Source organism: Macaca nemestrina, chromosome 11, assembly GCF_043159975.1.
Source record: "Macaca nemestrina isolate mMacNem1 chromosome 11, mMacNem.hap1, whole genome shotgun sequence".
NCBI lineage: Eukaryota > Metazoa > Chordata > Mammalia > Primates > Cercopithecidae > Macaca > Macaca nemestrina.
In genome coordinates, this window is record NC_092135.1 from 94,845,843 (window position 1) to 94,863,551 (window position 17,709).

General features: G+C 38.5%; 1 protein-coding gene across 6 annotated transcripts in view; it reads right to left on the reverse strand.

Moving 5' to 3' along the window:
- The window catches only part of LOC105468161 (ankyrin repeat domain 44), a 325,806-nt gene that overhangs the window by 107,566 nt on the left and 200,531 nt on the right, over nt 1-17,709 (reverse strand). For all 6 annotated transcript variants that reach the window (XM_071073123.1, XM_011718206.3, XM_011718203.3 and 3 more), the window contains exons 9-10: nt 16,990-17,068; nt 6,850-6,964 (exon numbers count right to left, since the gene is read on the reverse strand). In XM_071073123.1, coding sequence (XP_070929224.1) covers nt 6,850-6,964; nt 16,990-17,068 — 194 coding nt within the window. The remainder of the gene's footprint in view (nt 1-6,849; nt 6,965-16,989; nt 17,069-17,709) is intronic.

The following is a 17,709-nucleotide window of genomic DNA, read 5'->3' on the forward strand; positions in this document are numbered from 1 at the left end:
CTGGACATTTAGAAAAGGAAAATGGATAGAATATTTTCATTCCTGAAAGAATGTGCCTGGAATCAAGGACTGGATTTCTCAAGATTTCTTTGAGCCTTTCTCATTCTTTAAATGCATACATACATACAAACACACACACACACACAAATATGTTCATACACACCTAAAAATAAAAATATATATACACATAATATATATACAATATAGTTTATAAAGTTCCATATATATCTTTATGTAAAACAATACAAGCAAATGAATTTGAGGAAATAGCATCAAACTCTATAAGAAACCACTTGGGACAAACAAAAAGTATAAGTGATAGTATAACAGAAACAATATGATATATTCCATAAACCTCATTATCAATATTTCCAATCAATCTTGCCACTTAAAACCCATCTTTGTATAATTCATCACATTCTACATTCCCTGATTTTTTTTCACTGCTCCTTACAAACCTGAGAAGATGAGAGAGATAGAACCACTCTAATTTAAAAGGTCTAGTGAAAATTATGTTTGATATATATTTTTTATTCCACAGTGAATAAAAAGTTACTACTTCAGTGCAGGATTTGAAAATAGATTCATGTAGACTCAAATACTATTGGTATTTGCACTTGTATATGAAACTATGGTTCAAATAGTAAAACTAAGTTTCAAGCCAAGATTGGAAAGAAAAGAAAAGCAGAATTCAGTGTCCCTGAATCAATTCAGAAATGATTTATGTATTTCAAAATAAAATTACTACTTTATTTTTATAAAATAAGACTTATCATAAAGGAAAGATTATAAAACCTTTAGCAGGAAAATCAGAACTTGGCTGTCTTAGCCAATTAAGAAGCATCACTCTTACTTCATCAGGTATACGTCAAGGAAGATCAAGAATGGAGGTGCCAAATCACACCAAAGTTAACAATGCATAAGTTACACGGAAGAGGAGAACAATTCTGGTTAAATTGCCACATTTATTTGACCAGTCATTAAATTAATGGAACACATTTATATTAGCTAGTTCTAATTTAGCTGTTAGTTGGCATCTCCTACCCAGTTATTTCAGAATCAATGAGGTCTGCAGGCCTGTCTTGCAGAGAGCTATTAGAAGTGAAGAAAGAGCCTTCACACGATTAGAATTTGGGGTCTTTGAAGCTTTCCCCTTGGCATCAGGGAGACGTGGCTGCCCTCCCTACATCCAGTCTTTTCTAGAGCCGCCTTCTTTAGGCCATGTGGGTAAAGAACATATGATTAAAGTGACAGAGTCAGAAACTTGGGGTTTGAGTCCTCATTTTGCCACTTGCTATCTACTTCATCTTTGGCGAGTGCATAATGGTTCCCTCCTCAGAAAAATAAGATAATTACAGTGACTCTATCATGGAGCAACTGTTAAGGACCCATTGAGATAATGTTCACGTAGTGCTAAAAGGGAGCATCAGTCACATGGAAATCCTTTACCACACATGTTAGTATGATTGTTGCCCTTACAATCCATATAAGCTTAACTGGTAATCAGCAGTAGATGAGTTTTGAAGTTGTAATCAGGTTGTACTTCCTTAAAATCAGGTGTATGATTCCTTAAAAGCCAAGAATGAATCATGATCAGTTAACATTTCTGTTATCTTTCTGTGTGTCTAAATTCTTTATAATATTTACCTCACAAGTGTCCCAGCAAAGTGGGATTGTTTTAGCTTTGCTCACTGAGTGGGTGAGACAAAAACATTTCCTAAATTTAGAATAGGATGATTTTGATTTTTTACCCAAATGATCAGTCCAACTAAACAAACCAATTTCTTATGAATTTTATCTATGCAATTCCAAGTATTTATTATGCACCCTTAAGTGACAGCCATGAGACCTGGTCCTTGTTATTTTGCAATGAACAGATGTTTTCAGTGGTTCCTTTTGAATCAAGTTTAAACACTCTAAAGTGGCTGGAGAGGCCCCTTCTCTATCTGGCTGTTGTCTAATCTGCATATTCTAGAATCTCAATAAACTTGTTTCCATTCCTCTAAGTGCCAGGCTCTGTCCTGCCCCCAGGCCTTTGCACATACCAGTCCCTCTATCTGAAACTCTCTTATCTTTCTCTCCTGCTTCTCCCATTATTTCTCCAATTAATCAGTGCATCTCTGAAGCACTGGAAATATCTTTGGGATCTCAAGAGTTCTCGGTGAGAATCTTTAACCTGTATTTTCCTTTTCATGATAATCTAAAACAACTGGCATAAAAGCATTTTTTTGGCTCATCGGAGTGGCCCTTTATTACCACATACCTCTGCCTAATTTCAGTGCCCATGTTTGTACTGAGGATCACACTGGTGTTAGTGTAGTACTGGCATGGGCCAGTGAGAAAAGAATAAAGATGGGCTCAATAGACAAGTGACAGGACTGAACCTAGGGAGGCCCAACGATAATGCAGTACCTGAGCCTTCCATATAAACAAAATTTGGCAGTAGTTTGAATAAGGGGTTCTGTGCTGCATGCCAAGTCCACTGTTCCACCACTTTAAGCCACTGCAAAACCTCCATTCTTGAAGTGTACACTGAACTCTAAAGAGCCTGCACCTCAGCCACCAGGACCATAATCCTACACAAATGGTGATTTCACTTTGGCAAAATGTGAACTATCCCATCATCTGTTATGTAGGGGCAGCAAGCCACGTGCTCAGGAGCTGAGGGTCCAGATCCAATGGACCGAAGATGAGTCCCATTTCTACCCCTTACTGGCTCTGTGACCTTGAGCAGGTAACTGAACCTCTCTGTGCCTCATTTACACATTCCCATTTAAGATGGGAATAATCATAGCACTTACCCCATGAGGTTATGGTGAAAGTTAAATGTAACCCCTCAAAGCAGTGCCCAGAGGGAAGCACTCATAATGTTTGCTACTACTAAATTGTACAGTTAACATGAATGGTGTTGGTTTCTGTTTGCATGTATTTTGTAATTTTTAAATATATTAATTTGTTAGTGTCAAAAGCCTAAGGAGTTTATCTAGTTTACGTTTATACATATTTATGTATTATTATAATAAAAACAAGTATATACTGAGGATCTAAAAGACTCTTGCTACTATGAGCTAACTGCTAGTCACCCTTCAGTCTTGGTTAACCTTTACATCTTGCTTCTCTAGTCTTGCGAGACTGGGTTCCACATCTTAGATATGTTTTCACACATCCCAGTGGCACCCAGCAACTGCTCTGGCATTACACTTAGCGTGCATGATTGTATTGCTTGTTTAAATCTTGCTCCCAGGAGATTATAAATTCCTCAAGGGCAGGGACCTCTATAATCCCAGAACCTGGCATCGTAGGTACCACTTAGGCCCTCAACCAATATTTAATGAATGAATGAATGTCAGAGCCAGCTATCTATAAACTATCATACCCCTAATTCTGTTGCAGTTGAGGCAGAAAAAGAATGCATAATTGGTAAGCAAATAGGCAAATTAAAATCCTGGAGACAATCCCCAAACTAACAAAATTAAAGAAGATAAACCAAACGGCTTTGACACTATGTAAAGTTGCATGAGCACTGAGTCAAACCATAGGAAGTGACTCTGACTTAAAGTTCAGAGAAGCAAAAAGAATAACAAAGAACATTCTAGTCAAGGGCTGACGTTTACTTTAGATTCAAATAAATTCGTAAGAAAGTAATAATGATAAAACTTGTCATAGAGAGTTAATTTAAATACGTTTGGCTATATTGCTTATGAATGAAGATGGGTTCTTTCCACAAATGCTATTTGTTTTTTCACTTATTTATGAAAGGCCTATTTTTCTCCTTTTTAATAATTCTATAAGGAACCCAGAGAACAGTGATTTTCTGAGAGGCTTTTGGCAAATTTAATCTTCTCCAATTACTCTTCCCTTCATTTTGTTATTTTGCCCTAGGGTGGTTTCCATTCTCCCCCACACACAAACACACAAAGGCACTTACACACACACATACAATCACTGCCCTAAGGAACCATTGTCACTGAAGGTAGCATGTCGCATCCCCAGATTCATTGTGACAAAGAAAGCAGACATGGCTCTTTGAGGCTGAGACAATGTTTCCCTTATCTGTGTCCCTAGGACATAGCAGAGACAATGGAAGAAAAGGCTACTTGAACAACAATGCTATTTTTAAGGCATTTTTGCTACATGGTCTGTGTTTCCATAAATTGAAAGCAAAATAATTACAAGGAAATGAATTTCAATCATATTGAATTAAATTGTTTTTACGGAAAAATTTAAAGTAACTATTGGGTCCAGCTTATTTTTATTCCTAAAATGGATTCAAGTCTAGAAGAAAATCAGACATTCGTAATTGTTTGGCTAAAATTTCCCAAGTAACCCAAAGCTGAAAAAAATACCACTGAAAATATTAACACATTACAGGTAAAATCAGTTGGTGCCTAAATTTTTTTTCTGCTTAATTAACACTGAGCATTTATTGCAGTCTCTAGCTTTGGACATCCACAATCTGGTTGGGAACTCCAGAACCTGGTAAGAGCATCCTGAATCTTAGTGTAGAGCTCTTTCCACAAAACTGAGAGGCTTATTTTAACTTACAACATCCCAACTAAAAAGTTCTTTTGGCTCACAGCAGATTCCCCTCTCTTCTGTAAAAAGACATCCCACTGCTAATACTATTTGTCAGCATTCTCCTATTCTGTCATCCCTCAGCCTCATCTTTAGCCCAAGACCTCATCTTTTCTTCCCTGGACATCTGCAAGAGGCTGCCAAGCGTTTCTAGCCTGGACTGCCTCCAATACGTCTGGACCGCCTCCAGTATGTCTGGACTGCTATCAGAGGGATCTTTCTTACACACAAATGGGATCATTAGACACAACCTGTTCTACACCCACTTATAATTCTTTAACAGCTTCCGAATGACTCAGAATGGAATCTAATTCCTTAGCAGGACTTGCAAAGTCCTTTGAGATGTGGCTCTTCCAGCCTTTCCACCTCATTTCTTTCCACTCCACCCACCAAACATCCAATGACCCAGCTTTAGAAATGTGCTTTTAACATGTTCACATGTTTATGTCTTTATAACGACTGTTCCCTCTTCTTGGGATATTCTTCCTTGCTCCCATTTCTCTTTCTACCCCATGATTCTGTCCATCTAGCAAACTCCTACATATCCTTCCTTTTGTTACAACATTGTCTCTTCTCAGGGATCCAGAAAATTAGTGTCTCTCTCTCTCACTCTGTTCCCACAGCCTGGGACAAACATCCATCTTAACAAACTTCACAATACACAGTCATTTGTGTTTGTTCTTATCTCTATTGCTAGACTGGGAGGTGTTTGGAACCCAGTTCAACTTAATATTGGACTGATGAAGATAAACCATTATATCCTGCCAATCTACCAGAGTGCTTCACAAAATTCATTTTAAGTCCAGAATACCTGGCCCTCTGTGAATCTGATTTCATGATCCCACTACATTTTCCCCAGACCATTTCAATTTTAGCTCATTCTCGTATAAGACTTTCAACTGTGTTGCACAAAACTGACAAATAAAACAAAATTCCTAAGATACACTGCCCTCATATGGTTTTTCTTCTAAAAATTCAGTTACTGTTATACACAGTCTCTGTGATCAAGGCTAAACTCTTTATTCAGGGATTGAAGGCCCTCTTTAATTTAGTTCTACTACCTATTATTAAATAATAAAATAATAGCTAACATATATTGATAGCTGACTATGTGCCAGGCACTGTTCAAAGAGCTTTTAACATGGGTTATCTTTTTAATAACCTTAGCAGATGTATTTGTAGAACTCATATAGATCTTACCAGATACCAAAGAGCTTTACTAGTAATTAAGTCATTTAATCTTCATAACAAACCTATAGATAAGTCTTAGTATTACTACAATTTTTCCAATGAGGCAAGGGGCTTAAAGTCACACTGCTCATAAGGGAAGCAGCTTGGATTGGCCTCAAGGGAGCACCCACCAAAGCCTGGGCTCCCAACCACCCTGGGTCCTGCCCCTGGGTGGCGCATAGCATCACCACATTCTCTACTCTGTCAGGCCAAGCTCTTCCCTGGTGTGGAGTCTTTGCCTCTTTTGTTCCCGCTTTCCTCCCTGCTTGGGATGGCTGCCACCCTTAGCTGTACTCAGATAATTCTCAGCCCCTAAAGCCTAGCTAAAATTCATCTTCTCCTTGAAGCCTTTTCAGAAAACACTGGCCACCTTTGAGCTCTCTCCTCCCTGTCTATATTCTGTGACACAGATTGTCTACACCAAACATTTGCCACTTAAGTCTGCTTCATTTAGAACTTTATGATATATGATGTTGCACAGTTCTTTGACTTAAGTGGGTCTTGGGCCCTGAACAAAATTATGAGCTCCTTGAAACTAGATAACTTACATCTTCTGAAATCTCCCATAGCACCCAGCATAGATGCTTAATGTATTTTTGTGGAATTGAAGTTCAAAATGAAGTCAGGTTCCCCCTTCCCTACATAGCAGATTGACTCAATTGTACTCTATAACAGAAAAGCTGAGTAAGCACTGTGAATAAATTTTGAATTGGCTCAGTTATGTTTTACTTTTCCTGTTTAATATTAAGCATTGGGAAGGACAGAAGAATATTAGAAAGAAAAGTTGGGAATAAACTTCAAGTTTCCTTAATCAAAACCACTGAAATAGACCTCATTTGGATGAAGCTAAAAAATAAAATTGGTTCTTCTTTGCCTCTGTCATTAAAAGGCACTTAATTTATTTAAAATGTAATTTGTATTTAGTATAATGGTACAGATCCACCTTAAGCTGGATAAATAGGAACTATCTACTGCATGGAAGAATCTTTTCAGCAGTATTCCCACTTGAGGCAATTATTCCACCGTATTTTTGCGGTAACCTACTTGGCTGTGTCAGCTCCGCTGGTTATTAAGGTGTTAATCAAAAGCTCATGACCGTATCTTGCAGCCACATGGAGAGGAGTGTTGCCATCCTTATCCACACAGTCAATTTCACCTCCTGAAAAAGATATTTTAATACAGGATAACGCAAGGATTCAGGTTGATTCAGGTGCTACGTTCTCAGTTAGTCTCTTGTATCAACCAAATGTTGATTTCTTTCCTATTCCCGTTGTACATCTTTGCTTTGAAGTACAAGAATGCTTTTAAAGGGGACAAGTCACCCTCTGAAGCAGTAGTAGTAGTAGTAGATCTGCGTAGACAGAAGTCTATTAGAAATGCTTTTGAGGCTGGGCTTGGTGGCTCACACCTGTAATCCCAGCACTTTGGGAGGCTGAGGTGGGTGGATCACGAGGTCAGGAGTTTCAGACCAGCCTGACCAACATGGTGAAACCCTGTCTCTACCAAAAATACAAAAATTAGCTGGGCGTGGTGGTGCATGCCTGGAATTCCAGCTACTCAGGAGGCTGAGGCAGCAGAATCCCTTGGGCCTGGGAGGCGGAGGTTGCAGTGAGCCAAGATTGCGCCACTGCACTCCAGCCTGGGTGACAAAGTGAGACTCCATCAAAAAAAAAAAAAAAAAAAAAAAAAAAAAGAAAAGAAAAGAAAAAGAAAAAGAAATGCTTTTGAGAAATCTTTCCATATTGTCTTAGTTAAGGATCCAAATCTCACAACTAAACACCTGCTCTGAATGAACAATGTATTCAAATCCCATAAAGTGTAATTCTGAAGACATGTTTAATTTTAATTGTCCCTCCTGAATTAAAGATCTATAACATAAGAACCAAAGGGGATGGAGAGTTCAGGAAATGATTTCATGTAATTTGATGATCTAGCTTATAATATTTTAATATTATGACTAAAATGAGTAAAAGCATATACAATAGACTGAAAATGCCTATATTTATAAAAACTATGACAATAATCATCCATACTTCTTTTAATAATATTGTCATTATGTTTTATTTTGCCTTCTCTTCCCCCAGTTTTTATTTCACTAAATTTCTTTTTTCCTCTTCCCTTTGTGTGTGTGTGTATATGTACAATGGTCTATTCATCATTCATTTATCTGAGGAACCATTTAAGAAGTTAGATAACATAACATTTTACCACTAAGTATGTTTTTCCTAAGAACGAAGACATTTTTGCACATAACCACAATTCCATCATTTTACCCAAGAAATTTAACATTCATAAAATAATTTTATGTAATATTAGTGCATATTCCAATTTCTCAGACTGTCCCCAAAATGTGCTTTATAACAGTTATCTTGTTTTAATCCAGGATCCAATAAAATACCCTGATAGCACTCAGTTGTCACGTCTCTTTGTTTCCGTTAATCCAAGACAATCCTCCTGGCTTTTTTTTTTTTTTTTTTTAAGTTTCTCATGTCGTTGATATTATTGGAGGCCAAACCACGAGTTGTGTCAGACGCTCTGCATTCTGGAGTTGTCTTTTGGTTTTTTCATTATTAGATTCAGGCTAAACATTTTGGCAATAATGCCCAGAGCAGATGCGTGCTTCCCACTGCATTTTCTTAGCACACACACAGTAACTCCATTACCAGGCGATGCAAAGTTTGACTACTTGCAATGGGTACCAACTTTCAGTTTGGGAAAAGAAAGAGTTCTGAAAATGGATGGCGGTGATGGTTGTACAACAGTGGGAATGCACTGGATACCACTGAACTGTACACTTAAAAATCGTTAAAATGATAAATTTTATGTTATATATATTTTACCACAATTAAAAACAAGGCTTTTTTTTTTTTAATTGGTTAAGGTGGTGTCTGCCAGTACACTTACTGCAAAAATATCTTTTCCCCTTTGTAATTAACCAGCAATCTGTGGGGTGATACTTTGAGACTGTGCAGATATCTGATTTCCCAACAGACTTTTCCACAATAATTTTTAGCATATGTAGGGAGTACTTTGTTCAAAATTTATCTGAATTTTTTACTGTGTGCTTATATTATCAATATAAATTAGGTTCATTTGATTCTGTTTGCTTTCAAATTTTTTCACTGGGTTTTATTTTAATAATAAAATATTATTACATATTTTAATAATATGTAAAATACTTACATTTCAAAAGTTAAAATATTTTTGAAAAGGCTTACTCATTCTTATCCCTTCCTCTTCACCCTCATACACATCCTATAGTAATCATTTTCATTAGTTTTAGTTTATGCTTCTGTGCTTCTCTTTGCAAAAAAAAAAAAAAAAAAAAGGAATTTCCCCCCTACTTAACAGTATATCCTATAACTCACTTCTAAAGATGACTTATTGGAGATCTTCCTGATTTTTGTACAGTTTTATTGTTTTCCATTGCATAGTCGTACTAGTTTAGTACATTCATGTCCTATGGATAAGCATTTAGGTTGTAAATAACATTTTGCTATTATCTGGAATGCTGCAGTGAATAATCTCATACGTATGTTGCTTCATATTTGTTAGATGTATCTTCAAGGTAAAGTTTCAGAAGGGAGATATTTAGGTCAAAGGGAAAATTAATATGTGGTTTTGTTAGATTTTGCCAGATTTCTCTCTGTAGGCACTGTGCAATTTTGCACTCTAACCAGCACAGTATGAGAAGCACTTTTCCTTATAGCCTCATCAAGCTTTTGAATATCTGCTGTCTAATGGGTGAGAGCTGGAATCTCTCTGCAGCTTTCATTTGCATTTCTCTTATTATAAGGGAAGTTCTCTTATATGAGGGAAGTTGAACATCTTTTCATAATTACAGAAGGACCATTTGTTTATCTTTTTCTGTAAACTATTTTTCATGACTTTTGCTCATTTTTCTAAGTTTGTGTGTATGTCCATAAACATACACACAATACTGACATCTAAACCATATACACACATCTATATATGCTAGGATAAGTAATATAAAACCCTGAGAAATAGAAATACATGAATGGCTTCAATCAATCTAGAAAGAGGTGATACATTTGTTTTAAGCACCTTATTTCTGATTGAGAAAGTATTTTCTTATTGTAGAAAATTTAGAAGATGCAGTAAAATAGAAATATAAAGAAGAAACCAGAAGTCATCTATAAATTCACTGATTATCCAAGATAGTCAGTACTAGTATTTTGGAATATTTCCTTCCAGTTGTGTGTATGTGTGTATGTGTGTGTAGAATTTTCCCACGGTTGAGTTCCTGGTGTAGAAAGAGTTTTTTAATTCTATGTTCTCCTTTAATGTTACATTACAAACCTTTCCATGTCATTAATTTTTTTCATTAATATAATTGTAAATGACTACATAATATCAGTATCTAGAGAATTTACTTAGCAAGTCCCCAATTAATAGGCATTGAGGCCATATCCAAATCTTTGCTATTAAGAAAAACACAAGAATGAACATATTTACAAATAGTCTTTACATTTCAGATGATTTCCTTTAGTAACCTTTTTTTTCCCCTGAGATGAAGACTCGCTTTGTCTGCCAGGCTAAAGTGCAGTGATGCAGTCTTGGCTCACTGCAACCTCCCCTACCCAGGTTCAAATGATTTTCCTGCCTCAGCCTCCCGAGTAGCTGGGATTACAGGTGCCTGCCACCATGCCCAGCTAAGTTTTGTATTTTTAGTACAGACGTGGGTTTGCCATGTTGGCCAGGCTAGTTTCGAACTCCCAAACGCAAGTGATCTACCTGCCTCAGCCTCCCAAAGTGCTGCAATTATAGGCGTGAGCCACCACGCCCAGCCAGCAACATTTTTAAAAGTAGGACTACTGGACTAAAAGTATGGAGACCCTTGATACATACTGGCAACAAGCTTTTGAGAAAGGCTGTGCCCATTAGCATTCCCATCAGCAGTATACTCGAGCACTGTGCCAAAAAGAAGCCATTGAGAGTCTTCTCAGATCCGGGGAAAGAGCATCACCTTCCAGGCCAGGACACTGTTCCTTGTAATAAGACCGTCCATAAGGTCCTCATCACATCTATATGGTCCTTCATTCCAATGAATCCTACTATTGGCCATTATAACTAATAACTCCCCAACATTTGTTTTCAGCAAACAATGCTTTTTTCTAGCCAGGTGTACTGGCAAAACGCAGGGCTAGAGTATAAGAATATTTGCTACAAAGTGAAATGATTACCAAAATGTGTGTGCTTTGTAAAGGGGACAATTGTTTCAAAAACTCCAATTAGTACACACAGGATTTTGGATGCGTCCCTCTATTATCAAGACTTCTGTGTGTAGAATTTTGTTTGAAAATCAATTTGCTGCGGATAAGTTTACCCATTTAGGGGTTTGTAACTTAATAGCTGTTTACAAAAAGGGAATCCCTTTTTAACTGCCTGGGACAGAGAACTATAAATGGGAACTTGAATAGAAATACTGATCTTTCTTCAAATCTTTGTTTCTGTGTTACAGTGGGGTTTTTTGTTGTTGTTATTTTGGGGTTTTTTTGTTTTTTGTTTTTTGTTTTTTTTTGAGCCAGACTCTCGCTCTTGCTGCCCAGGCTGGAGTTCAGTGGCACGATCTTGGCTCACTGCAACCTCTGCCTCCCTAGTTCAAGTGATTCTCCTGCCTCATCCTCCCGAGTAGCTGGGATTACAAGCGCATGCCATCACGTTCAGCTAATTTTTGTATTTTTAGTGGAGATGGGGTTTCGCCATGTTAGTCAGGCTGCTCTTGAATGCTGGCCTCAAGCGATCTGCCTGCCTCAGTCTCCCAAAGTGCTGGGATTACAAGTGTGAGCCATCGCATCTGGCCTTATTTTTAAAATGAATTGTCCAAATAATAAAGTATGATCACTTTTGTAAAGTAATAATTAAATATCTTTACATATATTCTTAAATACATAGAAAAATCCAGAAGTGTCACCAAGCTGCCAATAAAAATTCTTGGGATAGGGCTGAGGAGACACATTGGTGGGGACCACAGGGAATCTCTTTCATGACTTAATTTTAGTTTACAGTGAGCATGTACTACTCTTATAATCAGGAAAAATAATAAAAGAAAGCTAGTTATTGTGATCATCTAGGGACTCAACAGACAGTTAACTATGGCCTGAATTAGAAGTGTCCAGTTGAGATCCATTCATTTTATGACTTGATGGTAGCTTTGGAGACAGGCAGCCACCTCGTTCCCATAGATACCTCAGAGCAATTCAATGTGCACGTATCCGTATCAGAGCTGCCCATGGTGGTCTGCCTAAAAGCCCCAACTGTCGAACTGATCCAGGGAGATATGGGACAGATCCCCAGACTGCAGAGATCTGGACAAACACTCTATCAATCCACATCCTTCCCAGCCAAGAGTCACCAAACCATTCTTAAAAAGTGTTAGAGCCTCCAGGTTTACCAGTCTCAAATATGCCAAAAATTGGGTGGAGAAAGGGAAGAGTGAAAACTATCAGGAAGGGTGGAATAGAGGGTGTGAGCTGATAAAAGTTTTTTCTTGTAGTCGTTGCTTTCATTTTACAAGTCAGTTTAAAACTGTAAAAATATAGTTAACTGGCCAGGCACAGTGGCTCACACCTGTAATCCCAGCACTTTGGGAGGCCAAGGTGGACAGATCACCTGAGGCTAAGAGTTCAAGAACAGCCTGGACAATATGGCGAAACCCCATCTCTACTAAAAATACAAAAATTAGCCAGGTGTGGTGGCAAGCGATTGTAGTCCCAGCTACTTGAAAGGTTGAGGCAGGAGAATTTCTTCAACCCGGGAGGCAGAGATACCAGTGAGCTGAGATCGTGCCACTGCACTCCAGCCTGAGCTACACGCAAGATTTCATCTCAAAGAAAGAAAGATAATTATTGTCCATATATGCTTTTGTTATCATTTAAAATATTTCAGGAGGCCAGGCGTGGTGGCTTATGCCTGTAATCCCAGCATTTTGGGAGGCTGAGGCAGGCAGATCATGAGGTCAGGAGATCGAGACCATCCTGGCTAACATGGTGAAACCCCGTTTCTACTAAAAAACACAAAAAATTAGCCGGGCGTGGTGGCAGGCACCTGTAGTCCCAGCTACTTGGGAGGCTGAGGCAGGAGACTGGAGTGAACCCGGGAGGCAGAGTTTGCAGTGAGCTGAGATGCACTCCAGCCTGGGCAACAGAGCGAGATTCCGTCTAAAAAATATATATATATATATACACACACACATATATATACACACACACACACACACACATATATATATAAGGAGAACATCATAACTTAGTGGAAAAATAAAAGAGAGACTCTCTATTTGTTATCTGAAAACATGTTTTATATTTAAACAGCACCTCTACATAACTGCATTTCTATCTTACAATCACTCTACAAACCTTTTCATTTTCATTTGAAAATTTTTAAAACTTGCTTGAAATGCAAATGAAATATCTTTACTGTTTGTCATTTGAAGGTTGCAAGTTAAATATTGGTGATTGATCATTGACAACCAGTGAGGAAAATAAATATTTGCCAGTTTAGATGTATGCAGAGAACGTCAGAAAGGATAATTAATTAGCATTCTCCAAGCATTCATCTGAAATTAGTTTTTCACTGCACAAACAAGAATGGTCAGCTTATTAAGTTGCCTTGGAAGTATTGTGAGCCAAAGGGTCAAAAATCTCACACTGACTCATCCTAACCTAGAACTTGACTCTTCCTTTTCAAACTCTATTTATTTTTAAAGCTTCTGTGAAGAAAACATCATTTTTGAACTTGTGTAACCTGCTGGACCACATCTGAGGGGGGTGCCTAGGGCCAATGGTGAGGTCAAATGCCTCCGGACACCACATGGTGTCTTCACTCAGTTCCTTTCCCTCTCTCGCTGTGACAACACAGCTTCAGACAACAAACAATGTGATTGGATAGCAGAGTTAGTCTTTGCTTACTAACTAAAATAGAGTGGGGTTTTTTTTGTTTTTTTCATTATTATCTTACCAAAGCTGGATGATTCTGGAAAAACAAAGTTATGAAAACTAGTAATCCTGACTGGAGAGCAGTCAGCGAAGCAGAGAAAGCTATTCAAAGTCCAAACACCAATGCAATTTAACAAAACAAATAAATACAAAAAACATTCCTCAGTAGCACGTTTAGTCGGTTCGGGGAGCCAAATGCTGTGCCCATGTGGTCCTGGAGGACAGAGCGGCTCCTGTGGGTGATGTCCCACTCTGGGGGGACTGACACCAGGCCCTAGGGGCATGAGCTTCTGGAGAGGGAGGGTCTCGGCAACAGCCCAGGATTCTTCCCAGAAGGAAGCCAACGAACAGGAGGTAAAAAAAGAACTTCCTTTTCTTCTCCCCAAGGGCATTTAAAAAAATGTCAAATGGAAGAATTCACAGTTCTCACATGTGTTATGAATGCAAAAAAACTGTCAGTTGAGAGAAGAGAATACCAAAGCATCCTTTTACAGGGAAAACTCTATTTCAAATATAAGTGACTCTCAGAGTAAACAGAATTCAATTTTAAAAGGAATTTTTTTTAAAACACCATTGGTTTATGGAGGTCATGTTTATAAGAGTGGTGGTTGAGAGTTCAGTCTCTGATGTCAGACTGCTTGTGTTCAGATCCCTATTCCACAACATACTGGCCATTTATCCAGACACAAGTGACAACCTCTCTGCCTCAGTTTCCTCATCTTTGAAATGGAGATAATAATAGTACCTCTTTCTCATAGGGTGGTTGAAAGGCTTTATAAGGGGTGTTTAGCCAAGTGCCTGGCACACTGTGAACACTTGGCTTTATCATTATCACTTAGCTTTATCATTATATATAATAGGCTATATATTATAGCCACTATATCCTTACCAATTCAGGCCACTGGACCCCACCCAATCCATAAGCAAGATGCCAGGACAACCAAGAATGAGGGAGGTTCTGAAACAAAGATCCCCTGAACACAGAGGATAAGAGACAGGGTCTCTTTTAGGTCTCCCCCAGCTCAAAAGTCTAGCAACGGCAGGGTGTGGTGGCTCACACCTGTTATCCCAGCATTTTGGGAGGCCAAGGTGGGCAGATCACTTGAGGTCAGGAGTTCGAGACCAGCCTGGCCAATTTGGTGAAACCCCATCTCTACTAAAAGTACAACAATTAGCTGGGCATGGTGGTGCAGCTGTAGTCCCAGCTACTCAGGAGGCTGAGGCACAAGAATCGCTTGAACCCAAGAGGCAGATGTTGCAGTGAGCCAAGATCATCCCATTTCACTCCAGCCTGAGCAACAGAGTGAGACAGTGTCTTAAAAAAAAAAAAAAAAAAAAAAAAAAAAAAAAAAAAAAAAAAAAGTCTAGCAAGGGAGGACATGGAAGTCTTCCAGCCCACATGGCTCTTGGAGAGGTCAAAGCTGCCAGCAGTCCCCTGGGACTGTTGTAAGCATGCCAGCAGGACAGAGGGGAGATGCGTCATGGAGATGACCAGCACAGCCTGACACACAGGGATGAACCTGCGGGGAAGGCAGTGCTTAGAAGGAGATAAGTTGTTTTCCCTCCAACCTTGTCTCTGGAGCTTGAAGTTGCTCTAAAAGGGAACCAACCTGTTTAAGTTTTGTTTGTTTCTAAAAGTTTTGTTTGTTTTTAAAGGGGGGTGGACATTATTTCCGAAAAACAGTTGAGAGATACAGTGGCATAAGAGACGTGCTCAAAAGAGACTAGGGTCACTCCCCCCAGCCTCCTTTATTTACATTCAGCAAAATAAAACACAGTGGCCTTTTCAACAAAATGAATGTCAAAGGCATAGCACATATTTCAAATTAGGAATAGTGGGTATTGCACAGTTAATTTCTGTTTTACCTTCCTTGGCTCACTGGAAATTTGTTAGGATTTCTTTTCCCCTACAGCTTCACTAGAATGCTTACACATTTCCCTTGCTTTGCTGCAGATATTTTGCTTCCTAAGCATAATTCCACTGGCTGGTCTTCCATCCAAATGTCAAATGACTTCTTTGTTTTAAGTATTGCGTGCCTAAGACATAACTCAGTGCCACTAGTAATTCAAGTGTATGTGATCCGAAAGTCTTATAGACGAGAAAAATACAGGTCCAAGGAAATTGACTAATATCAGAATTTTGAGAAGTAGAAGTTTGGGTCAACTAAAAATAGGAACTGCTGGATTGACCTGGAATGTCAGCTTAAAATCTGAACTAAACCCGGTTTTTGTTTTTTTTAAATCATCTCTAAGATTTGCTAATAGAAGTTGTGTTGTCAAAGTCAACCCACTCACAGATGCTGCTGGCCATGACCCCATGTTATTAACATGAACCAGATGCAAACTGATACTCCCTAGTACTTTGACTTCAGTGACAACCTGATGGTTCAAGTATACCTTTCGCTGTGAGCCCGGAAAATTACTATATTACTATATTATGTGACTCTCCCAGGTCTCTGTCAAACCTGTGATTTTTTTTTTTTTAAGACAAAGTCTCACACTGTCATCCAGGCTAGAGTGCAATGGCACAATCTCGGCTCACTACAACCTCCTCCTCCCGAGTTCAAGCGATTCTCCTGCCTCAGCCTCCTGAGTAGCTGGGATTTTTGTATTTTTAGTAAAGACAGGGTTTTACCATGTTGGTCAGGCTGGTCTTGAACTCCTGACCTCAGGTGATCTGCCCACCTCGGTCTCCCAAAGTGCATGGGATTACAGGCATGAGCCACCATGCCCCGTCTAAGCCTGTGATTTTATGATCCTTTATATCACATCCTTACCTGCTTTTCCTCTGAGTTATCTCATTTTTCCTACTTTTGCCCAACTAGCTTAATAAGTTTTAACTTAGGAAACTATAGTGAACTCTAAAATTTAAAAATATTTCAGATTTGTTGCTAGAAAATGAATGCTACTTACCTTTATTAGTTTCAGAGTGAGAAGCACAGGATCTTGAGTCTATATAAATATATCATTTCCAATTTCCAAGCTCATGCTCTGTGCCTGACTCCAAATTGACTGTGATACTATGGCTTTATGTTTTTACTATTAAGGTGGATGTTGATGACATGTCTGATGAACAGTTTTTAGCAAAGTACATCAAAGAATTGTGTAATTGCATGCTTACTAAAACTCCAAAACAGGGCATTGACTTTCATATGCAGGTAACTGATAGCCAAATTCACAACAAGAAGCTATTGAAATAATGACACTACTGAAGCATCTCTCTTACCATTCTGAATGAGGGTCTGTGACCGTGTGAACCTTCCATGGACAGCTGTCATGTGCAGGGGACTTTTGCCATCTTTACTCTAAAAAAAAAAAAAAAAGAGGGAGAGAAAAACAATGGAGGTGCTCATGAGCCAGTGACACCAATCTGAAACACCCCTATGGACACTGCTAATAATGCTCTGAAAACATTTATTTATTTATTTATTTATTTATTTATTTATTTATTTAGTATGATCAACATGAGGCTGCAGTGAGCTAGGATTTTACCACTGCACTCTAGCCTGGGTGATAGAATGACATTCTTCTAAAAAAGATAAAATAAAATAAAAGTATAATCAACAATTAAAAGAGGCAAAGATAATTTTGAAAGGAAAAGATAAAATGCACATGACCTGTCAAGTTATTGCATAACATCACATTTTTTAAAAGCTTAGAAAAACAGTCATCCGAAACCTTTATTCCTCTCCTGTGATCTACTGGAGAAGGAAGTTTCCTTCAAGATGCTTTTTTCAACCTTTGTTTATAGTACACAAAAAAGACAAATGTGTTCACTTGCATGGTCTGCTTTAAGCTGAAGCTGACCAAATGGCTCTGAATCACTGCAACTCTTAAAACTGACCTGAGGCGGGGCACGGTAGCTCACACCTGTAACCCCAGCACTTTGGGAGGCTGAGGCAGGCGGATCATTTTATATAGGAGTTCAAGAACAGCTTGGCCAACA